A 26242-nucleotide genomic window follows, 5' to 3' on the forward strand; every position below is an offset into this window, starting at 1 on the left:
CTAGATGCAACCATTATACTCTAAGATAAACCACAATATGCTTTCAGGATCCTGTAAATGATACCTGAGAAACAGGACACAACAAATTTAAAAGAAGTAAATATAACTTAACTAGTCTCAGGTATCATTCAAACCCATTTATACACCCTCAATAAAATTAAACATCATATGCAATCCAGGTGCTAAATGACATAAGGCTGTGGATATAAAAGATAAAAGTTAGTCTGTTTCTGGGCTACCAAATTTTTACAAGCGGTTTCTACTCCATAATCTCAATCTAGATAAGGATTTCATGACCACTTGATTTTCTAAGCAAAAAATGTCAGAAATTACATTTCACCTGTTTTTATTCACCTACTTTCTGTAGCTGAGACTCTTTTGAGATATTTGTCAATCTTCATTTTATTGGGTGCAATCCCTTCATTTGCAAAAGAGACTGATGGCACTGACTCCATGACAAAGTCTGGTTTGAGGGAAACTGTATCTAAATTGCCTCTGCACACCATCAACATAGCTAAGACATACTTGTTATTTATTTTGGCTTGATACCTCCTTAGTGATGGACAACTGATCCTTACAAGTAGTTTCTTAATTCAATTTTTAATATGTTAAAAACTAAACTATTAATTTTGTAATCCAGCAGCCTTAAATGCTGCAATATTATTTAATATAGACTCAGGAACAATAGCCTACAAGATAAAAACAGTGTAAGTCTTTCAATTATTTTTCATATGAAGAACTGAGTAAAAGAAGGCTGATGCTTGGACACCAGATAGTGCAAAGAGTTCCATCAAGAACCTACTAGGTTGTTAACATTCATGAATGTTACACAGCCAAATTAGCGAGCCATTTCCACCTCATAATGCAAAGCTTAAAGTACTTTACAGGACTAGCAACTCATTACTAACCAAGGAGAACCCAGAATACAAATCATAGCACTTCCTGGTAAATACTAGCAAAATGCTGTTTTAATAGCAGTTGATCAAACATTTTTCTTGAGACATAATCCTCCTTCAATGTGCCACTGAAAAAAGATTGCAAGACAGACTATAGAAGCTATTTGCTTAGTAATAACTCAGTAAGCTATTATTCCTATTTAAAAGGTAAATAGGGATGCCACCTCTATTTCAGATTTCTGAGTTAAGGCGCAATAGCATCCATATTTTATCACCCCCCAAAAACCAAAATAGCTAAATGAGTACTGTGTAGTTGCCACAGAAATGCTTTCAAAGTAGTTAATAAAATGAATTATGAATATATACAGAGATACAATACATATAACTTACTATTCAAATAGAGTAAGCACTTATACATTTTTAAGGAAACCACTGGGCTTCCAGAAAATAATTTTAACTTTATTTGTAAATATAGTAAGTCAAATTACTATTATATTTGTCGCTAATTCATATGCTAATTTCAATCAGTAACTGATACCAATGCATTCAAGTGACAACTGCTCTTCTGTGTATGAGGCTGCATCTGATCTCCTGTTTCCTCTCCTAACTAGATAGACACCATGAAATGGGAAACATTAATGCTCACTCAACACTGTCTACATAGGAGACCTTTAACAGAACCCAAAAACTTACCTGAAAATGTGGCTCTAGCAAGTAAATAGGTATATTAATAGTGATATACACAGGCAACTTTAAACAATCAATTTCTTGGAATGAGTGCAGCAGTTTGATTATAAGACTAGCTTTATGATAAACTTGATTTTTTAATTCAAAAGAAACAAACCAACCTGCACTTAGACTTCCTGATGGTTTACTCGTAGATCCAAACCCAAATGATGACGCTCCTGTGGCACTACTTCCAAAGGCAGAGCTACTTCCAAATCCTAGCAGAATAATAATAAAGACACACAACAAAAAAAAAAAAAAATTACAGACACAGCAAATAAAGACACATAGTCTTTAGGTGAGTATTCTAAACCCAAACATAATTCTAAGAATTATTTGGTAAACAAATATTCCTAAGAGTATTAATATCTGACCCAGCATTGTGTTAAAAAAATAGCGCGAACTGGAAAGCATTGAGAAAAATACTACCTTCAAAATCCAAAACTGAGTAAAGGAAAAATTATAAAAACAGGTGGGGTGAACTATCAATCAGAGTTTAAGAAATTTCTATTGAATTGCTGTTAAATTGGCAGGAAATGGTAACCAAATGAGCTAAAACTAAGAAATTTCAGATACAAGTTACATGATTTTTATTACAGAAAGTCACAATCTTCATCTACAACTCCAGAAAAAAGAATTATGCTTAAAACAGAGTAAGCATTTTCTTCAGTTTACACTAGGCTTATTTCAGAGTCATGCCCCTCTCAGGTTATTAGGGATCAGCTTTATCCAGGAAACTACAAAATAGTTTAAATAGAGAATAGAAACAAATTTCACAGTATTTAATGTGAAAAATCATTATAAAAGGGCAGCCATAAATGTATAGCTGTCAAAATTTAATTCTGTTGATTTTGTAACTGATATTCATATTTTCATTATACAAATTTTTTAGGGTTTCAAATTGTGTTATTAATATGAGGTCACTCTGAAGGAAAAGTAAATTGATATTTGCAGTTTGAATTAGAGGGCAGACAATAAGAACTGTAAGAAACGTATATACTCTGATTTTGGCTGTCTCAGGTTTTCAAAAAGAAAACAGTATTTGTATTTATGTTTGAGGAAATCATGCTCCCATCTTAAGTTGCAAGCATCAGGAAAAATCCTTTTATTTACTGCAAACTGAGCCTTTACCAGTCCTTTACAGAAATATTTTTGAGATTTTAAAACCAGTAAGGACTGAACACACTGTCTGGAGTAGTGTTCTCAAGTTTTCTGAGATTTTTAAATCAAAAGGGTATCAAGGGTAAGTAATGACAAGTATCATTTCTCTGTAAGACAGTTCATTTAAATGACACACTCTTTTGTCCTATTGAGGTTGAAATTCAATAATTTATATACTTAAATGTAAAAGGCTCTGTTTGTCACTGTCAAAGTACACAGAACATAATAAAGGAAAGAGAGCGTATTTCCCAAACTAGAATAGCACTTCCAGAGCATACAAAAGAAATTGTCCTGTTCAAAAACCCAAATCCCTAAGATTAAAATCCCAAACAAACTTAAGTAATCATTCAGCCAATTTGTTTCCAAGAACACACCTACACGCTATTTTGCAGGTATGTATTTATTCTTCTACATTTGATCCTATCAGAGAGTCTTATGGATTTGTTAAGACATTTTGCAAATTAATGATGCAAGCAAATACCTTCCTAGGCAGAGAGCTAGGAAAAAAAAAGAGAATACAAGTCAGGTTTTTTGGACAAAACTAAAAGCAGTTGGAATGTTCATTTATTTACATATGTAAGACTGGTGAACAATCTTTAGTCTACAACCTTTTCAACAGAAATGGAAGAAATTTATGTTTGGGTTTTTTTTAAGGCATTTAAAACATTGCAGGAAAAATGGTAATTCCAAAGTAATTTCCTTTTAGCCCATTATTTTCACTTTTTTCCTGTTTAGGTATACAGATTTTCTTTTATCTGAAAACACTTAAAATCTGATGAGAAGGGACACAGGTAGATTTAAAGGTATTTTCAAGGTGATTATTAAAGGTAAAACTCATGTAATGTCCAGGTCACATCATCTTCCCAATACTGAGTGACACTTAATTATTTTAAATACATTACAACACTGACTCATGTTCGGCTCATAGGTAAAAATGTAGGAATGGGGACTGAGGCTGCAGAGAAGGGAGGATGTAACAAGAAAAACCATGTTATGTTTGTGCTCAGCAGATGTAACAGGTTTTTTTTGCAGATCTTATAAAAACTCCAGAAAACATTATTATCTGTGGGAACCCTGACCCATATAGACAGAAAATTTACATGCCGATTAGATTCTGCTAATCGCTTAAATTCTATCTGTAGCTCTAATGGTGAGAACACATTACATGAAAAATAAAAGGTCTACATTAACTTTGAATTTTTTTTAATATCACCTACTTTTTCACAGTTATATGTCCTCCTGGAATATCATTCCCACCAGCACTATTAACATTTTGATAAGTATTTTTCCCTCACTTTCACATATTGCTTTTTCAGCTGGGGGAGAGACTTTTTCTCCACCTCTGCACTGAGGCACAGAGTGAGTGCTAAAGGAAATAGATTTCAGGATCACAGAACTGCAGTAACTTTTTTACATTTATTCTTATTTTAATACAAGCAGAAATGGGTCTCTATAGTTAAAAGGTGAAAAACTTCCACAGATTACCTACAGTGTGATCTGATGTCTCAGATGCTTAACTTTCATAGAGGTAAAATTCAGTCAAGTTGTAGTTCCGACACACTTGATGTCCTTCCCTAGCTTTTAGAGCACAACCTCTCTGTGATTACCTAATCCTGTTCATGTTGGGGTTTCACTACAATGGCTTAGCCCTAGCAACTCCTTCTGCAAGGCAGGAAGAAGCCTGGAAAGTACAGACCTGCCAAATTGTAAGGTCTTTCTCTGAAACAGATCATCCTCTTAGTGGAGTTAAAAGTTTGCAAGAGATTCAGCTGTGTGGTATAATAATTCAATGAAAGATTAGAAAAGTTAAAGTGTACCTCCAAGGCTTGAAGAACCTAAGCCACTTGATTGCAAGCCAGTGCCAATACCTGAGCCGAATGGCGCTCCAAAACTAACTCCCAGAGATGGCTGTGGCCCTGGTACAAAAAAAATGAGAACAAACTTGCCTTACTCTTTGATAGTAAAGAGGTCCTTTATTTACTTATTCAAGTATTCGATAATGTGAACAGCATTGCTTTCAACAAATCCCATTAAGAACCCAGATTTTACCTCATCAAAATGTCTCACTTTACCTCTACATTAACTGCCTCTACATTAACTTGTCAAAAACCTAAGAAAATACTGATTGTAGTGGTGAAACTAACCAAAACCAGTAACATAAAAACATAATTTAGTATTTTTAGAAGTTAAACAGTCTCACCTTAAACTTTAAAATGTTAATTAAAACCTTGAGAGAACTCATAGGTAACAACATTTTGACACCTGTATTAATGGAATCAGAGTAAGGGAGAATTTTTAGAAACATAAGAACTGACACTAATGTAACTAAACCTGTATTACCTAAAATTTAATAAATAGGATTCTTCAAAACTACTCAAGTATTCCATCCAAATTTAAACAGAACACTAAGATAAAAAAACAAGACAATGACTTTATTTTATTAAATTTATTGTTCATTTTTAAGCAAGTCAATTACACAGTAACATGACATTTCATTTTTTTCCACACAAGTGATAACTGAGTTCTGTTAAGCTCTGCTACATAACACCATTCAAGAAGGTAAACTAGTCAAACCACCTGTTTAAATAACCATTTACAAAAGGCACAGTTCTGTGTACCTTAATGAATTAGATACATTCAAAATTTCAGAGTTTGTTCCATAATTTAAAAAGCTGACAGTACTTTCCCTGCATATTCACATTAAGATGCAGGACTGTCAAAAAACAATTTCAGTCTGCCAAGATGAAATTTACAGTCTCAGTTCCTTTTTTTACCTTAACCTTGGGGAATAAAGAATCAACTTGCTAGCCCATCACTAACACATTTAAAAATAATTAATTCTGATAAATAATTAATATATTTTGACAGTTTTCACAGTACAATCTTCTATTCCTGTCTTTTTCAAACAGTTTTCAGTGCATGATTTTAGAAGTTTAACCATTAAAGATAAAATACAGTGCCAAACTCTTAATCCACAGATATCTGCACCTCTGCTCAAGATGGCCTTCTCCATCTTTGAACATACTTGACATCCTCTATCTGTGAAAGTGATGATTTATTCAAATATTACTATAAAGCTCAGATGATTTTGACCTTTTTTCTAAACCATTATCACATCTGGACTATTTTAATTCAAAATTTCCTGTTACTAATATTTATATAGAGTTTTAAAATGTGAACATTTCAAGCTCTTAAAATAATTTCAGTATTTGAAGATTTAAATGGAAAATAATTTTGAATCAAGTGAAAGGCACTGTATGTTGAAAAGTAACAACTTTTGCTAGGAACACAAAATTCTTAAGTGATCCAAGCTGAATAACATCTGTATACTCCAAGTAGTGTTAAAAATAAATTTTAAGGCCAACTAAAGTTGTTAGCCTTCAGTCTCTGCTTAGCAGGGAATAGTTGGAAAACCCACACTATTTCTTCCACTTAAAAAAAAGTATATCAGATGTTGCAATTACAAATTTCCACAAATTTCAAACTAAAGTTGTTTACATCCAGTTTAAATACTGATACATCTACCTAGCAGCTCTTAATAAGAAATTGACAATAAAAAAAACAAAACCCCCTACACAAGTCAGTGAGCCAATTAACTGAAAGAAACCAAAAACACATATCCAGTTCCTTCGCAAGTACACAGGTTTTTATCTCAGTAGGAGGCACTGTTAGTGGAAGACCTTATAAGCAAAACACTACAGTCCTCCAGGCCAAGCTTTTTACCCAATGCAACATGCTTTTTTTAGAGCCAGTATAAAACATACTAAAACACTTCAGATCATATAAAACAGGATCTTATGCCTTAGGCCAACAAACTTTTTATTGAGCAACAGCATATGATATTTGTTGATTTTGTACCATAATGTTCTGAAGGTATCATCACTGCTTATAGTTCTTGTAAGTAAACAATCTTCAATAGCAGAAGATTTGTAACACTCTTTGATGCTGAGAGTATTAGCAAGAAAAAAATGGCACTTCCGGCTATTACAGGTACAAGACAAATTCTTTATAACAAGTATTTTAACATTTTAGAACTTGATGTATTTGCCCTGTAGAGCACTTCAGTTTAATGAATAGGACCCATTACAGAGAGTCAGACAAGTCAGACAGATTTCCTGATGTTCTGCAATTTTTAAAATTACAGCTGGTCTAAACAGTGAGTAAATTTAGCATTACAATTTAGATCTTATTCTTATAAAGTAATACACTGGTTAATTTTAACCAAAGTGAACATCAAACCACATAATAAAAAGTTTAAGTGCTATAAATTTTGAGTATCCTTTCCCATTAGAACTTCAGTCTCACACTAAGTCAAAACATAAAGTGTGCTAACAGCTTCATAATGCTTTGACTAAATTTGTACTTCACCAGTTAAGGAGAGAGTGAGTTTTTTAGGGGGTTATTTCTATACGAGAAAATGTAAGCCTAAAGAAAAGCATTTCTTAAAGACAATTTAGTCTTACCCAAAAAACATCAGTTGAAGCCTCATGCATTTACAGGTCTCGGTACACTAAGGCTTTAATTTTCTTTGAAACCTTATATTGTGATCCCATCAACAAGAATAGGTAGATTAGCCACCACCATTGTAACTTCCACGCTGTTCAAGATTGCTCAGGCAGGGAGCAGATGAGGCAGTGTTTAAAACTCTATCTGCTACTGCAGAAAATCATGACCAGCCTCACTGATACCAAAAAATCTGTGCTCAGAATGGAAGTGCCAAACTAGGGAGAAAGGTTGTGTACAGCCAAAACTTAAGCATAATTTCAGTAATTGTAGCTTAAAAAAACTGCACAAAAATTGTGCTTTAATGTGCACACCACAGTCCTGATGTCTTGATTATCCATCCCAGGTGAGCAGTGGAGTGCATTTTTGCTCCCTTTCTTCCATATGGCCAGGACCCACTGGCTTTATTTATTTCAACAGAAGCCAGAAAGGTCTTGGCATACAGAGAGAACACGGGGTGCACACGTACACCCAGGAACTGGGGAAACATTCCCTGATCCCACAGTTTAGATGTAGCTACTAAACTTTTGACTTCTGAAAATAAATGTAAAATAAATTATTATTTATCTTTTTCAGAGAAAGAACAGTAACTAACTCAAAGTTAATCTTACTAAATACTTAACCATGTAAACATCAAATATTTTTTAAGAGACTAAGCATCCTGATCCCTCAATACTATAATACTATATATTACATTTTTCATCAAGAACTTTATAAAGGCCAGATTAATTTTCTTGTTTAATTCTCATTTTCAAAAACAGCATTAGCAGATCAGGTATTACACAGACATCCCTTACCCCTCCCTTTACATACACCTCTTTTCATAGCCTTTTTTCTCAGAACCTTTTCCCATCCCTCATCTATCCCACCCTTCAAGATCCAGACCAGGCAAAGAAACATGTAGGATTTTAACTTCTAGCATATAGTATATCCAATTCGCAACAACATAACACAAAACTAAAACATGCAGCATTTGCATTACTACAGCAAATGGCAATCTGAAAACTCAAGCAATAAAAAGGAAATGAAGAGGAGGTAGTCCTTAAAGATTCCTGCAAAGCTGAAAGAACAGATTCTTCTCCTTCTCCAAAACAAGAAGGGACAGCCTTAATCCAAAACTAGGAAAAAGTCAAGCACTGAAATGAGTAATTTAGGAAAACTATGAAATGTTTCCATCTAACAAGCTTTTAGGACTTCAAGGTATCTTTGAAATAGTTTAGGCCTGACTAAATCTACTTTTGATCTAGAGAGAACTCCAAGTACCTTTTTCTTTCATCTAACCCTAAAGACGTTTAAGTATTCTTAAAGTGCCACTCAGAACATCTATTTATTTCTATTTCTTCAGGTCCTCCAGTGAGTTGCACAGAGGGTAAAAGTATTCCAACTGAATAAGTAGTAAAAATATTGTTGTCTACTTCTGTTTGCATGTTTGATATAAGTTAATGGCTTTATTCTATCTGCATCACACTTGTAGTTGGCACAATTTTGGGTTTTGAAATACCCTGTCAAAACAACCACAAAAAAAAAAAAAAAAAAAGAGACAAACCACAAACCAACCTTCACACACTCCCATTTGTTCCTTTCACTACAAAATGTTACAAAATATCTCAAGGTATAGAGTCACATTACCTCAGTTAAGTTGGTACAGGCCAATTCTGCCATTTGTTTTTTTTTTCCCCTCCTCTCTTCGTTCCTATTACTAAGAGAATATTCACAAAGTCATGCCGTAAGTGGCATAAGTTTATTGAAGTTATTAGCAGTTCCCTTGAATCTGGACTAGGAAGTTCAGAAACTTCAAATCTCTCACTTCAATTCATAAAAACGCAGGAATGATTTTAAATGTGACATCCCAAGTGTATGACTTTCATAAACTACTAATCCTGTGATGACCATGGAGAATCTTTAAAGAAACAAATAAAAGATAGGGAAAAAGATGAAGAGTAAATTACTTTGGCAATATTAAGGCTGCACAAGCAGTGTGCAACAATACTACTATCTGTATTAAAACCTCTGAAGGGCAACATTAACTCAAGTTTTCTGTTTAAAACCAAACCCTTTTGAAGATACCACTTCAACAAAATTTCAATGGATTAACCTAGCAACAGAAAGACTGCGGTCTATGACTGAAATTCTGAAAAGTAGTACATCACAAAGATTTTGTGTTCTGTTCAAAGTAGTTTGGCATACTTATAATTTAAACCCATCTTCCTGCTGTTTAGAAGGGTGAGGGCTGGAAGCATATTGTATTTCTCTTATGAAAAGGCAAGGACAGTCTAATAATGTGTCAAACTTAACATGGTGGCTGCGTATGTCTCTAATTAGCATCATTCAAAATATCACTGCTGTTACAAGACCAGAGAAAGCACTATCACTTTCAGGACACCTATGTTTGGAAAATTAAAGGTAGAATGAAGCTACCGATACTTTTGATCATTTTCTGACAGATATATATTCCTCCTGTTCAAGTAAAATTCAATGGAATTAACCTTATTTCTGTTCCCCGATGACATATAAATTCAGTTGTTTGTATTCTGAAACCCCTCTCAGAGAGCATTGGTGTGTATAAGAACGTCAATTAAGGTGCCTTAAATTATTTCCTTTGCCATATGTATCTGTTCTTTATTTGCAGTGGGTCATGCATTTCCTCTATTTTAGTCTTCCTCTTACTCACATGCACAGGCAGAACCAGTGACCCACTCTACTTTCTCTACTAATTATTCACAATAGTAGAATGGCCAGCAAAATGCTCCAACATCATACGGACAAAAGAGTTGGCTACAAAATAAGCCAGGCATTTGACTTCCTATTCTACAGAGATTTACTTCACTATCCTTCCTGTTCTACAGCATTTTTCATTTTACAGTTCCAAAGTGCTATATAAAAATGCATTATTAATTTTACATAAAGAAAAGATAGTATGCATTTAGATATTCTCTCCTCTCCGATTTAAAATAATTTACTGTAATGATACAATTTCCAGAAAGAGGCTATACTACGTGTATTCAGAGATGTTACTTAAGAGTGAAGACTCACATTCCAAGGGGTAAGAACAATACAGTAAGTATCACTAATACAAGTAAATTCACAAGATTAAGTATCTGTTGTATAATTATTGCTAAGTCTACCCTGCATTTTTCTATTGGCTAGGTATCAGTAACTTCGCTCATCACAACGTTTAGATTTTTAGTCAAACACAAAGGAAGACCTCATAGAAAATGTGACACAAATTTACTATTGTTGTAACACTAATAATCTATAACTTGAATGCACTCAGACCTGTAGCAGGCTGTTGCTGCTGAGTAAGTGTTGCAGCCATTGCAACGGCTGCTGCATTTGGTATGTTGCTGAAAGGGGTCGGTCCAGTGGTAACGCGTGGCGCGCTTTGCCACTTCTTAGCTTCTGTTCGTCTTGCCTCAAACACATCCATGGCATCTCCCAGAAAGCTTTTCCTGTAGCCAAGGTATTGGTCTTTGAGCATCTGAAGGGGATGGGAGGAAGCCATTTTAGTTCCATGTATCAGACATAAACACTTAGTAAGGAAAGAGACACTGAGTTATAAATAACACTTCCTAAAAGAACAAAGAAAAACCCACAAACACCACTGCCAAATCAAATGAGAAGCTTCCTCCATAATCCAAAAAAACCTTGTCAGGCAATGAGATAGAAAGAACTAGGTTGCAACAGCTACAGCCAGTACAGGTTGCATACTTAAATGCTGCAAAGTCATTGAGGATAACGGATACCATTCAGTATGTCAGCCTAAGTCTTTCAATGTTGGAGCACATCACAATTCAATTTGTATCATTGTACTTAGTTGACCCAAGAGGAAAAATAAAGCCACATTACTAGCTTATAAAATGACACACTTTTCTTCAGTGCTACCTTTTCACAATGGAGTCTGCTTTTGCTCCCCTATCACCTTCACTTTTGTTTCTTTCCTTCCTTTCACTCTTGCATTTCTTCTTACACAAAGCTAAAGAAGCTACCAAAATTTTAGAATTCACTCTTGTTTCTGATGCATTTCATTAGCAATCTAACACAGTCCAAATGCAACAGATCATTCTGCCTTAGGGTAATAGGTAGCCCAAATCTCTTGTGTTATGATGCCACACCTTCCCTTGCCTCTGCCCTTTTCCCCCCCTCAAAACTCCACCACCTTCTGTGGCAATAGCCTAGCTTGGCTTGCTCATCATGAGCAATTTCTGTCTGTCACAGATGAGGAATCTACAGATATCTTGCATAACAAAAAATTAAATAAAAAGCTTTAACTAGATAACTGATAATTATTTCCATCTTATAACAGGAAATCTTTAAGTGAAATAGATTTATTAAAGGACAATAGCTTCCAGTTTATGGAAGGCATACTATGGTCCTATGTTCCTGGCTAAGCATATGTTTGTTTCCTCAAAGAAGAGTTTACAGTCCAAAAATTCTGACACAGGATTTGAAGAGTTGTAATTCCAGATCTACCAGCAACAGCAGGAAACAAAAAGAATGCCCTCATTATCACATCAGAACTGCTGTCTTTGGAGAGAAAAGGCAATTGTGGAATTCTGATGGGATTTAATACAATGCCATACCGACTGCCATGAGAGTTGACAAAAGCCTTAGAAATCATAAAGCAGTTCTTAAGGCTATGCTATGCTGAATGATTTAATAACATTACCTACTCGAATTGTGCCCAAGCACACTTACTTTTCATCAGGCAAAGAAATGAACTGTGATCACAGCTCTGCCTTCCACAAACCATATCACAACCACCAGGTTAGGCAGAGATCAGTTTCAAAACTGCTCTCCCCTTCTGGCATCTTGTAGTTGATCAACTAAAACAGATGGTTATAATTAAGATTCACTTAAGCAGTACATATCTTGCTGGTTTTTTTTGAAGCTCTATTTATAAAATGCCTTCCAAAATACCAGCATCCATATTCACCCACTAGATTAAATCTCAAAAATTTCCCAGAAGAAATATCTTTAAACCACCCCCTTAATTTTGGGCAATAGAATTCTACTCTAAACTGAAGAAAGGTCTTTCCTGTTCAGTCACACTGACAAGGTACTGAAAATGCTATGGCTTATATCTGCACACTAATCCAGCTCTTCATACTTAAGAACAACAAAAATGTATCATCACAAAGACCACTGCACAAATTCATGCTACACTCAGATTTCAGAAGTCATGAGCCCTGAAAACATTTGGGAAACCTTTTAGGTAATTCTGCTGAAAATATGCAGGAGCTGATGCATTCTACATCTGCCAGCAAAACTGAATTAACTAAGAGCAGCACAAATATCTGATAAAAGGTATTTGTAAACCATCTAAGCTGAAAGAAGCAAAGCAAGGAATCAAGATCATATAAGATCCTCAGTATTCCTGAACTTTATTCAGAAAAAGTAAAAAGTTTCAGATGTTTAGAGAACTAGCAATGCTGAGAAGAAGCTCAGAGAAGGAAACCAGCAAAATTTTTAACATGAGTTATTTCCATTAAAGAAGTCACTTAGCAGAAGCAATTTCAAACATTTGTACTCTTCTTCAAGTTGGTTTATTTTAGTTTGGTTTTTTGTAACCAAAAAGGATTCTGATGCTTTCAAGAAAAATCTTGATTGAAAGGATTGGAGGACAGTGACATTTTGTCAACATATCCAGAACTGCAAATGGGAAATGGAATGAGCCATAGTCTGTGATGGAAAAAACAGGCCTAATTAGGACCTCTGATACCTAAGCTTTCATACAAAGTCTTTTCTTTTTCTTTCTACAAAAACTACTTACCATGAAAGCCAGGTTTTAAAACAAGAAACTAACAGAACACAGCTTTAACCACCATTCATTGATATGCTGAAAAATCTTACATATGGAAACTCACTTTTTTTCTCCCGTTACCTATTTAAGCAAGAGCAGATTTAGAGCATCTTTGCTTCAGATCAAGAGGTCATTGGGCAAAAATCAAAATATACAAGCATGAGCTTGAAAACAGACATTTTAAAAACTGATTAACAATTAGAAGGAAAGGAGTTAGATGAAAAACATTTTGTAACTCAAATGATTGTTGTCAGTTGCTGTCATCCTTATTATTAAATACTTTAAATGCAACTTCAGCTGAAAGCTATTTTTTTAAATCAAAGTACTTCTCCAGGACAGTTTGAAAACTTTTAAAAGCACTCAATTTAACAGAAGGACAAAAAAACCCAAACCCAAAAACACCAAACAAATCAACCAACCCAAAAAAAAACCACCTGAAGATCTTTACAGTCATACAGAATACATCAAAACATACCTTTACATTTTCATGTATTGACTGAAGTTGTGCAGCTAAAGCTACAAATGTTTGATAGATTTTCTGCATAGCCATAGACAAATCTGTAAGATGCATATAAAATATTGGTAAGTAACAATTATCAGAAGAAAACATTTAGTGTTTATACCAAAGTAAGAAGCTCACCTAAAACCCATACAGCACACAAAACACAAGAACAATTGCATGAAATACAAGATTTGACCCAGAAATTGGGTGCCACAAATTATCCAAGGAGTACTTTTTGACAGTGTTTCCAACTTTATTTTGAAAGGTACTGTTTTCTCAGATTTATTTTTATATACATGGTAAAGAGCTTCCTATGATACTATTATTTAGAAAAGCCAAAAAGTAGCATTTAAACGAATTTTAACCTAATTACACAGGAAGATTTTTTACCTCACTGGCTTTTACCTAGATAGAGTTAAATCATATTTGCTTGCATTTGTATATATTATTCACTCTTACTGATTTAAAACATAGTTAAGTGTTCAGTTGATTTTATCAGAAATAGTAGAATGGAAGCTTTATTTACATTTTAAAAACATAACTAGTAGGAATCACAGGATCTCTTAATCTGGCTCTACCTACAAGCATATCATAATCAGAGAAACACAACAGGGAGCTTCTTGCCTTTTATTTAGGATATCCTATATCCCACACAGATATAAAAGTGTTTTCAGGGCATTGACCCAACACTAAGGCAAAACCTTAGCACCAAAGGGAAAATCTCAAAGATTTTGGCAGAATGAGGTATCTGCTCACAAAAAAATGCTGTTCTCATAGAAGCACTGAAACAATGTACCAAAGTAGAGGACAGAAAAGTACTGAAGTGGTTCTTTTATTGTGAAAAGATCAGCTTCTGTGTTTCCTCTGAACGATGCACATAGCCTGAATGCAAATATATATAGATATATGTACACTGAAATGCATATAGTAGCTATCAAGTTCTTGAAGATGCATAGATCTAGCAATGATTCTCGAACTGAAAATGTTTGCTGCTCCATAGAGGAATTTCACCCTTGAAAAACAAGAAAGCTGTAGAATCAATTCATGCCAGCCCACAGGGTCATAGAGGCAGCAGTATCTAGGAAGACTGGTCCCAAGTTTCCAACTAGTCTGAAGGCAATTTATTGATACTGACTACTAGATATTTCAAAATTTTCAGGACATTCAGAGTCATGGAAACCTGCATGGCAAATGAAGTTTTCTTCTCTACGGTAAAGGACATATGCAATAGTGTTGACTAGATGACCAGATATTGCTGACAATATGCTCAAACTGGCACAACAGGCTGATCCTTGCCTACACAAGCAAGGAACCTTTTGATTATAGCAGAAACTGCTGAAAACCATAAGAAAATCTGTGAAGGCAACCTTCTCATATTCTTGATGGACAAGAAGGTCACACAAAGATAGAGGACCCTCAAGATTCAGCAGATCTTTCACTATGGAAGCTAGATCTAGCCAGTCCCCTTGCTTTTTGACATATAAAGTCCATATAAAGTTTGTGCACCATCCTGTGATGGCAAGATGTTCAAGTACCATTTAGCAGAAAAAGACAAGCACTTGAGATCACTGCTTATTGCAGGACCCATACCTAAAATGGCCCAGAAGATAAAACTGTCTATGACCACAGGAATGGTAAACAACCAGAAGACTACTGTTCAGAGGTCAGCATTCTTTGACCAGAGATATTTTCTCAAGATTGAATTATGTGGCAGCAAACAAGACAAAATGTTCTCAGCTGGTCAGACCTGAAGGCAATACCAACAGGCTCCAAGGTGAAGGAGAAGTTCTCATTTTGATCTGGTGCTGACAGAGCAGGCACCCACATTTGTCTGGCCAGAAGGCCCAGTGCAAGATGGAAGGTGCCAGACATCAGCTAGATGCTGAAGGGAGGGAGATACAGATGTAAAAACAAACCAGGCTTAAAAAATGCAACTCAGGAAATGGATCCATGTCAAATAGCTCAAGAACCCTTATGAATGGAACTTTTCATTCCAAACAAATTGTTCCAAATTGAACAATTACAGAATTAATCTAAACATTAATTTGTTCAGTACATTAAATGAGAAAACCCAACAACAACAAAATAGGGGAAAGGTTAATTACTAGGTTTTCATTATAAGTTTGCTAAATTCTTCATGTACAAAAGATTAGAACTGAAACATTTACCTTGTGGAGTTATGTGTGAATTATTTGCTTGAGTGGCAAGATGATTTTCCAGTTCTTCAATTTGTTGCCTGTACTGCTGCAGCTGTACTTCAAACTGTTCGACCAAGATTCTGAAGTAGCTAGATGAGTAATACAGTGAAATTATATGATTAAACTTTACTAATTTGTCTGAATGTTTTTAACTGATCTCTATTAACTGCCAATTTTCATTCAATTAATTGCACAGTTAGGTTGTATGACATTCTACATGCCACTCTACAACTGGAACAAGAGGGAAGACTATTTTTCATGTTGAAGACAAAGATAATTTAAGTGAAGAAATAAAACACTGATTCTATGAAGCGCTCCATATAAATGTTACAAGAAACAGGGGAAAAAAAATCGTATTATGCAGTTCACAGAATCCTTAAACAGTTGGGTTGGACTAGATGACCTTGAAAGGTCCCTTCCAAATCCCCTGCCATAAGCAGGGACATCCTGACCTTGAATGTTTCAGGGACGGGGCATCCAACATGTCACTGGGCAACTTCTTCCACTTTTACCACGCTCATCGAAAACGTTTCTTCCTTGAATCTGCCCTCTTCAGTTTAAAATAGTCACCGCTGTCATAGTAGGCCCTACTAAAAACTGTCCCCGCTTTTTATACAAGCCCCTGTTAAGTACTGAAAGGCTGCAATAAGGTCTCCTCAATTTTCCTCTTCTCCAAGCTGTATTATTGACTATTTTCTACAAGTAATGGTAACTTACTCTGCTGGGGCTGTATTTTCATGCTGAAGACCAGGAGGAGTTTTCTGTGTTCGCAGTGCTATTTCTGCATTCTTTAACTCCTAAATAAACAAGAGAAAATGATTTAAATATAAGATTCTGCACAAAGAGTTCAAAAATAAAAATACTAAAACTCTATTCTTCACTCACATAAAATACTTTCTTCACGTATTTAACATTTTGATAAAATTTGATCAGAAATTACCCAAAGAACTGACTATCAGAAAGCTGGAGAACTGCAAATACCAACAGAAGTTTGGGGATGGAACAAAAGATGGCACATACTGAAAGCACATTAGGTGCTCAGAAGTTGAGAAAATATTGCACTAAGCTGTCAGAGACAATTCTTCTGTTGTACTTCAGTAGTATTATAATTATTGAGGGGTAGAGGGGGAAAAAGCAATAGTTAAGTACAAGGAAGTAACACACCTAAACGAGCAAAAATAGAAAAAAAGATTACTTTGACTTTTAAAAAAATATTAACTACTTTAGAAAAATGCCTCTCTATGGAAATCATCACATTATACATGATAATTACAGCATACACTTCTGCTTAATACTTCCTAATAATTTTACCATTAAGAATTTCTCAGTGCCTGGTTCTGTGACTATACTCAACTGCATCATGTACAGAAATATAAAAATATCATTAGGAAGCTTTTGTTTTCACAGAAAACTGTTGAAAAGGTGCAACTATAAAGTAAAATAAAGAAAAACATCTAATTTTTAATTTGAGAATAAATTATCACTTTTTTGTATAGCAAGAAGCCTTGACATGGTAGATGAAATAAAAGGTGGTACAGAACTTGAAAAGCATCTGCATCAAAACTTGAGCTCAAACTGTCTGCACAGTTCAGACACAGACTGGTGGACAGAGATGTGACTCAAGTTCCCTAAATAAATTCTAGCACTAATCAAGAAATTTTGGTCCCTGAAACACTATGGGGTAATTTGGTATTCTCTTCCTCCAAAGCAATCAGAGGAACACGCCTTTGCATTTTTGCTGCTCCAGAGTCCATCAAGTTGTTACAAATGGGTCTTCACTAGCAGCTGAATATATTACTGAAACAGAACCAAAGTGGACACGCACTTCTATTGCCTTTGCTACGTAGGAATGCTTTCCTGAATAGAAGTAATTTTACTGCTGTTGTATTTATCTGAAAATACTGACAGAACAGATTTCAGTTTCCCCCAGTAACTTCAAAGAGATCAGAAGTGATTCAATTTTTCATTCTGTTTACAACTGTTTAGTTGGGACACATGTTAACTTGACTGATAAAAAAGGCTAGCTATCCTATATGAAATAATCAGCATACAAACTCTACATAACAAAGGTTACATTCAATTATACCTGTGCAGTTTCCACTTTCAGCTTGTCAATATTAAGAATGTTTCTCTGTAATCCACTGGCAACTACAGAGAGAAGCTGTTTCAAAGCTTTAATGTCTTCTTGTACTTTAAGCATCGCTTTAGAGGACATTCTACTAATTTCTTCCTGAACTTGTTTTTGTTCTTTCACAAATTTCCTGGGGAAGGTAAAAAAATGGGGGTGAGGAGGAAAGAAACAATATAATGAACCTGAAGTACCCACATGTTTACCTCTTGATCACTTTATTTAAATAGCTATTAAATTTATTTTTCCAAAACCAAGTACTGAACAGTAAAATTATTGTATGTCACAGTACTATCTTAACTCCTAGCATGCTAATACTGTAAATAGCCAAACCAAAACAAAAGCAATCCCCCTTCCCCAAACTCCTCAACTTTAAATAGCAAGTGTTTAAAAAGGTTATGCTGACCCCTGAAAACTAAGATATATGGAACATTTAATATATACAGTAGTACATAAGCATCTGTGTAAAAGCAATTAACACTTTGAACTCACAAATATAATGCATGCAGCCCAGTCTACAAACCATTTCCTTCCTGCCTGAGCGAAGACTTCTATAATTCTCTATTCCATGGAAGATCCATGATGCACATGCAATATGGATATAAGATTCAATACGCATTATGCATGTGCACCAGGCTTAATACGTCAAGAGAGAGATGGGTAAGAGCTTATTGTTGGGCAGACCCATTTGCATAAATGCATGAAAAAGTGAGACTGAAAAAAAAAACATACTAAGACTTCAGCTACTAGAACTACTCATCCATTCTGTTCCCAAAGCTGACAGGCACTGGGCTAGTAACTGATCCTTCATCCAGCCTGCAGGAACATGTTCTTGTCACAGAGCATCAACAGTATACAATACTTTAGTTAAACAACTATCATAAATAAAAACCACTACTCACTGTAGATTTTCTACATCTTGACATATTACTGGAGGTAGATTTTCATCCTTCAGTGCTTTGCTATCTCTACAAGAGACAACGAATGTTTAGGTGGTCCTTCAATACTGCCAAACATTTTTGCATGACTAGTAAATATCACTAAAACATCCAGGTGAGTGATTACACAGTTTTGCACCCACTGCATGAATGTTGCAACTAGGAGTGACTCGGATTAACGGACACAGATCCTACACCAGGGTTCAAGCCTGTGGTGTAAGCACTGTACAAGTTTGCAGAAACCACTTTTCAGATCAGATGATCAGTCTATAGCAGATGCCAGATAAGCTGTAGGTATTGCATTTGAAGGAAGAATTGCCGTGTTTAAAATCATGACCAAACATTACTAAATTACCTATATGGCAAATGTGGGTTATGCAGATCTTTTTTCAATATCAAATCAGTTAAAAAGCCAAAATATTTGTTTAGTTGTTTTCCATTGCAACATAGAATGCAAAGAAAGTCTGACACTTACTCTGGTCTTGTTCCTGTTTTGTCACCTAGAAGATAAAAAGAGTAGGTCATAAATAAAGCTTTGAAGAACAAACAAAACAATCTTAATGAGATTTTAAGGAAGAACTTATGACTACAATCTGCTTGATTTCTCATGATAAGCAGAACAGACTAGGCTAGCTGTAAGAGAAAGTGGGTATTAATTTACAACCCCTTCAGAGGTAATTATATTTTCAGGAACAATGGTTCAACAGTTGAAGTGCTAACTTCCTGGCACGAGGAGTAACACCCTCTTGTGTCACTATACAAGTCACTACAAATACATGAACAGCTGCAGTTGCACAAGAAATCTGTTTCTGCTTATGCAACCTCAGCTCACTTCGACTTGCACCCAACAAAACATTCAAGTGTTTAAATTCAGCAGTCTCCTCTCAGATATGAAGGCAATGAACATTTGCCCACAGAGCTTCCTGAAAGAATTCTGCTATTGCATTAAGTCCAGAAGTGAGTGAGGTTTTACAGAACTGAGTATGTTACTGCTTATCTGCCACCTACACACTCTAAACTGCACATCTGTGAATCAAGATGCCAAATACCTCTGAGTGACAGAACAGAGCTGAAAACAGCATCATGCATAACACAGGGCACAACTATTTCTAGTTATGGCTGTGGCAGTTACTGCATTCCATCACACAGCAGTCTGCTGGGAGGAACACTCACTCAGCCCAAGAAAAAGGCTTCACCTTCTTCAGCTGAATGTAATTCACATCCTGTCAGTACCACAAAGGCAGAAAGCAGCTACACAGCTAATGCTAGTACCACAGACGTTTGAAGCTGCCCTTTTTTCCCCTACTAATGGGGAAAAAAGAACTACACAAAATTAGGAGGAAAACAGCATGAAGGACAAACACCAGAATTTAGGATGTTTTCTGCTGATAATCTAAAAAAATAGGCAGAAAGCTATGCACACTTTTCTTCTGTGCTCCAGACACTTCTTTTTGTTCAAGCTGCTGCTGTATGTCACAACAATACTTACAAGACACAAATTTGCTATCAGATTTTGCTACTTTCTAGGCAAGTTAGTGCTTCAGATTTTACATTTTTTAACATTCTCTTAGCAACACAAGAAGAAAACATATATTAGAACAGGTTTTTATTCCCTGCAGCCATATTTTAAAGAAATACTACATGGTTAGAAGCAAAAACTTTTATTACCAGTTCCACAAGAGAACACAGGCTAGTCCCTATTTATCCTGGGATTCCTAGGGCACTTTTCTTTCATAGCCATATCACCTCCTTCCTTTTCTTCATAAGGAAAATGGAAATAAAACCCTCAAAACCATGGAGCCACCACTCTCAAACATTAATGCAGTTCCTCATATAGTAGCACAAACAACTGAACAGAACTAAGTAGCAGCACACAGGTGGGGACGTTTATGAGGGCTGCTTAAGCCAGCACCAGCCATTAAGGGAAACACTTTTGAATTAAAATCTCAAAAAACAATCTCCTTTGACATTTCCCACTGCTTTGCTAGGGGATCTCTGCTCATCCTGATAGCAATAGTCCAACTCAACCAATTCCACTATAAAACATACAGGGGAATTCATGTTACTCATTTAAGTTTCCACCCTAAGAGGTGAACTAAACAACACTACTACCAAAGTTGATTTTGACTCTGTGGTTCTCTGGTCCTTATTTTATTATACTTCTATGTTATGGAAGTGTTGTGATATCCTAATATTATAGTAATGGAAATCCTCCAAGTGTCAAGAGCCTTTTCATTACTCCAAGTTTCAGTAGTAAATTCCAAAGACAATCAACATCATCCAGAGCACTCCAGTTTTGACAGTCAATATGTCCTCTCTTTGACAAGAAAGAGCTCTCTCTCCACAAATTATGCTACACTCTAAAGCTAGCTTCATGGAGTTTATATATTTTTTTCTCTCTTAGCTATAGGCATACCCAATTCAAAATTTCAGTCCTGAATGAAATGAAGAGATTAAAGAAACAGATTCCCCAGTAAAAGCAAGGCAAATTAACAACCATCCCTATGTCAATGCTCAATATTCCCTTACTTAAGTACTTTAAAGCTATCACAGGAGTTTTTATAACTGGTTTTAACAACCAGACAGAACATATTATATATATATCTACACACCACCAGAAACAGTTTTGAAGAGTAACATCTATAATTAGGACACTTCAGTTGTGCAGGCTTTCAAAAGAAAAAAACAAGTTTAAGATCTGTTAGAGCTGGACAACAGTAGTTTCAAACCAGTGCTCTTCACACTTCCAACACACTACTTAAACATAGCTCTGCTCCCCCCTCTAGTGACAAATCTGACATAGAGCAGAAACTTGTGATGGCATCTCTGCAAGCAGCCCTGAATCTTCACTCCCAATAAACCCAAGGATTTACATCCTGTTTCTCAAACATATACATATTTTTTAATTAATTAATTAGTATTACATTGCATTTGCAAACACAATCTCGTTCTTCTGTACAAGCACAATACCTAAGAAAGAAATCAACTGAAATGCCTTTGAAAGGGGGAAGTTAAAAGTTGTCAACTTTGATCCCACACTCCTAACCCAATAAAATAGTCTTTGCTGCAGTGTTCTGGTAATTCTCTCAATTAAAAAAAAGAGAATGCTTTAAAACAAACTTACTCTTTTTGTCTGATGAACTGCTAAAATCAATGCCACCAAGACCTTCATTAGCAGTAGTTGAAGGAGCCGCAGTTGTCCCCAGAGACAAACCCAAAGCATTCTGCCCAAGTCCTACAAGAAATCCAAACAGCATTTTTGCCTTTTGCAGTGTTATCAAGACTACAACATAGCACAAATTCTTCCTCTAGAGATGAAAAAGGAAGCTGTGATATGACAGTGACATGACTGACACTGATGACAACACTGACAGTTAAATATTTTATTCAGACCAAAACTCACCAAAAATAAGGAGCTTTCCATTTCTCCACAGACAGTCATGGATCATTGCCCTCTCCCCATATATGATCAACTTCCTTGGGCCAATTATGGGAATGACAAAGATTTCCTTGTATTTTCATTTTTTAAAAAGTGTTAAGTAAAAATGAATTTAAGAATAAGAAAGGAGCCAATTATTTCAGTTTCATTTTTACTGTCCACGGATAGCAACACTTTTCCAAACTGCAATATTTAAAAACTACTCTTCCACAGTGTTAACACTTTTTATAAACTAAACCTTACATTGTACAATCACACATTAAATGTCATTGTTTTGAGACAGGAGAAAAAAACTAAAATAACTTTCACCTGTTGCTGCTGTGCTTGTATTCTGGAAAAGCGAACCTCCTAAGCCTGCTAAGGCTCCTCCTAAGGAAAGGCCTGTGGAAGCAGTTGTAGTCGGAGCAGTTGTGCCACCCAAATTTAATGTAAAGCCAGTAGTTCCTGCAGAGAAAGGAAACCAGATTCATGCAGACACTGCCTTCAAATACATCCACAGACAATCTGAATTAACTGAAAGGTCTGAACAGCATCTTTATCATAATTGGATAATAAGTGGTTTTATTTCCTGCAGAGTTTTCACACAAAGCCATAGCCTTTTGAATTACATGTTATTTTGCTCTGCAACCTCATAACCCTAAGTAGTCCATATTTACCTACAACTACACAAAATTTTCAGCAGTCGCCCAGAACACTATAGATTCTGCAACCTAGGACAGAATTTATTTTACAGCATAATTGAACCAGTAAGTGACACTGATTTTTATATTAAAACACTGAAATTTCAATGTTTTAACATTAAAATATTTACACAACACACATGATACAATAACATTTCCATGGTGGTTTGAGATACCCTCTGGAATTAAGCATCCCAACTTTTAGTAATAAAGGGAAGAACTGAGTAGAGAAAGACCATAGGCATAAAGGGACAGTGAACAGAGGGCATAGACAGCTGAGCTCAAATGCAGACTTCTAAAGTTAAAAAAAATAAAAGTCTCAATCACCATCATGCATGGTGCAGTTCAGCTGAGGTAAATATGATGACCGGTGTATGACAATATGAGAAGTAATTTAAAATGTTTAAAAACATTGAAGTTTAAAAACATTATTTCCATTGCTAGTTAACATTTTCAGGCCATCTGCAATAGGTAAACATTTTCCAAACTCTGCAGCTGCACAAGAAGGAAGCTTTCAATCTTCAGTGAGGTTAACAATAAAAAAATGATTTTACATGACAAATCAGCTCTTTGCTACACTTCTAATGACTTGGACTATATGCTGTCTATATGACTAGGTTCTCTGACCATAATTCTATCTGTATTAGGGTACCCAAATTTAGAACTCAAGAAGTCCAATGAACTTTATATGTCAAAAATGAAGTTTTTTACCCTGTAGTCATGTACCACAAGATTACATAAATAATAGAAAAACAGATGTGAACTGTTATACAATAAAGTTTTATTGTTAACAAGCAAACAAAAAACAGCCCCAAACCCCTAAACATTTTCCTACCTGCTGCAGGAGTTGATGTAAGAGCAGATGATAATGACAGGCCACCCGCTGAGGTAGAAGTAACAGGTAAAGCAAATGGCGTGGCTGAACCTGCAGGTTTGTTGAAACCTATACTAAAGCCTGTGGTAGCTGCTGATGTGGTGGCAGGTGTGCCTAGAAGAAATCCAAAACCAGTTACCACTCTTGAAACATTCTGTTTGAGAATGAAAGCTAAGTTCACCACCTCTTCTGCATCCCACTTAACCATCATGAGTGACACAACACAAAAGATCACTTGCATCAAGTAAAATATTCCCACAGAAATTTCTAATGAATTTCAGTGGTTTACATCAATTGCACAGGCATTTTTTGCTCCAGAATTCCTAGGGATCCAGTGGGCTTTAATTCTGGACTGGCAATTATATCTACTAGCAATCCTAAAACTGTATTAAAAAAAAACAAACCTACTTTCACCAAAAGCATCTAGTAGATGACACAAATATTGAAAAATGGAGCTATAAACAATACTGCTCAAAATACAGACTACAAATTCTCAATTAGATGTGCACACCAAAATGAATGCACATATCCTTTCAATTTGTAAACAAGAAAAATATGTTGAGATGTTACTCCCTCAAAGTTTGCTTTTAAACATTTTTGAAGTAAAACATTTCTACTTCCTGCTGTTTTCATGGTAAGAACACATTCCACGTTCTAGAATCCCTATTCCAAAGTAAAGGAGTGCGCACATACACAAACCACAACAGCAAACACATACTTTGTATTCTCAGTAACTGCCGTTTTGGATGACATCATTTCATCCAGCTAGTGAAAAGAATTACAGTTCACCTGCATAGTATTGACTTCCACATATGATTATGTATCACACAGTCTCTTCTGGATTAGCTGCTGCTTCTCCCTTCCGCCCCCTTTGATTTCCTTCTTTATTCAACACTATTTTTTCCTATTTATTCATAGTATGGCTTCCTAAGTTCTTTGTCTGCATTGTGTCTTGTAGCACCTCCACCCTTAACATTTGTGATAATCAAACTCAGTTACTCCTCAAACCTCAGCTGCTGTTTAAAAAGAAAAAAAAAATCAAAACCAAGCTAACAACAACCACCCACATACTCCTGTGTTTCTAATGACAACTAAAAAATACCATAGATGGATCAGAGAAACAAAAAATATTCTCAAAGTCTGTTCCCAGTTCAACCCTCTTTATCCTCCTATAAGAGATAATTACCAGACAAACATGTTCACACAGGGTTCACTAGACCAAGAGATTCTATATGAATAATTCTTTGGTAACAGATCTCCCTTCCCTCTGCTGAAGGATGAAACTCATTAGGGCAACATAAATACAAAGTCCAACTTTTGACTGTCACTGTTGTACAAAAATTGAATAATCCTTTAACGAGTGCCTAGAACTTCAGGGTTCTATTCTGATTTACAGTTTAACATTTGGGTTGCGAAGCAAACAGCAATTAGCAATGAGGAAAAAGCTCACATATGATCACTAGCTCTATACATTACAAGAAAGATTTAACTCTTGGGGTTTTTTGTCTGTGTAACATTAAAATCCAGCTTAGGCCCTTACCTAATGTCAGTCCTGTAGCAATAGTTGTTGCTGCTCCTGCTTTAAGAATGAGAACAAATTAACAGGGTAAGAACAGTAATAGAGAAGCTGTAACAGTAAAAAACATGAAAACAAAATCCTGAACTAATGCAACATTATGAGACAACTATTGCACAAGTTTTTTTTCTGTAGTGTATTGAAAAATAATACATTAACACAGAAAACAGTAATGGTAAACAGCAGCAGCAGAAGTTAAAGCACAACTGACCTCAAAAATGTAACTTGTCTTTGTAAGAAGCTGCTAACAGTGAAGCTGATGTTAATACAGCAGTATATTATCTGAAATTTCAAATAAAGTAACAAAAAAGATGAAAACTAGTAATTCTATCATGTGTTTTTTTCAGCCTCATGGTAGTATATAACATCAACATGCAAACCAGCAGATTTAGAGTATAATGAAAAGGATTATAGAGTCTAAAGTCCTTCTAAAATCCTGTCTTGGTTTAGGGTTTCTGCCCCACTGGTAATTTAAATTGACTATTCCGGACTCAGTGTAGGCCATTTCATATTTTAAATGCCATCTGATTAGATTATGAAAAGAATCACTGAAATAAAATTACCCCAATGTAGGCAACCACAGTAATACAAGCTTTCAGTCTATTGCTGATTGTATTTTTGGTAGATTGGTCCTTAGAACTTTCCCCATCTATTCATATAAGCATACAAGAAGAAAAAAGACCACTTTATCTAGCAATATTGCAGAAAAGTAAATTTTTTTTGTCTGCTTGACAACTGAAAAAAACCCCACCCTGTCAGAAAAGCTTTATACTTTTGTACTCCATTACTGCTACAAGAAGCTGTGTGTCCATAGACTGAAT

General features: G+C 35.4%; 1 protein-coding gene across 7 annotated transcripts in view; it reads right to left on the bottom strand.

The window, feature by feature from the left end:
* NUP58 (nucleoporin 58) overlaps positions 1 to 26242 on the bottom strand; it is a 44435-nt gene that overhangs the window by 13557 nt on the left and 4636 nt on the right. For 3 of the 7 annotated variants that reach the window (XM_068181259.1, XM_068181258.1, XM_068181254.1), the window contains exons 3-15: positions 25386 to 25424; positions 23807 to 23959; positions 22601 to 22735; positions 21977 to 22087; positions 19328 to 19352; positions 18817 to 18882; positions 17873 to 18047; positions 16504 to 16583; positions 15757 to 15875; positions 13562 to 13644; positions 10563 to 10764; positions 4601 to 4699; positions 1745 to 1840 (exon numbers count right to left, since the gene is read on the bottom strand). In XM_068181259.1, coding sequence (XP_068037360.1) covers positions 1745 to 1840; positions 4601 to 4699; positions 10563 to 10764; positions 13562 to 13644; positions 15757 to 15875; positions 16504 to 16583; positions 17873 to 18047; positions 18817 to 18882; positions 19328 to 19352; positions 21977 to 22087; positions 22601 to 22735; positions 23807 to 23959; positions 25386 to 25424 — 1383 coding nt within the window. The remainder of the gene's footprint in view (positions 1 to 1744; positions 1841 to 4600; positions 4700 to 10562; positions 10765 to 13561; positions 13645 to 15756; positions 15876 to 16503; positions 16584 to 17872; positions 18048 to 18816; positions 18883 to 19327; positions 19353 to 21976; positions 22088 to 22600; positions 22736 to 23806; positions 23960 to 25385; positions 25425 to 26242) is intronic. The other 4 variants (XM_068181260.1, XM_068181256.1, XM_068181255.1 and 1 more) reach the window with 3 other exon arrangements.

Source organism: Anomalospiza imberbis, chromosome 2 (genome assembly GCF_031753505.1).
Source record: "Anomalospiza imberbis isolate Cuckoo-Finch-1a 21T00152 chromosome 2, ASM3175350v1, whole genome shotgun sequence".
Classification (NCBI taxonomy): domain Eukaryota; kingdom Metazoa; phylum Chordata; class Aves; order Passeriformes; family Viduidae; genus Anomalospiza; species Anomalospiza imberbis.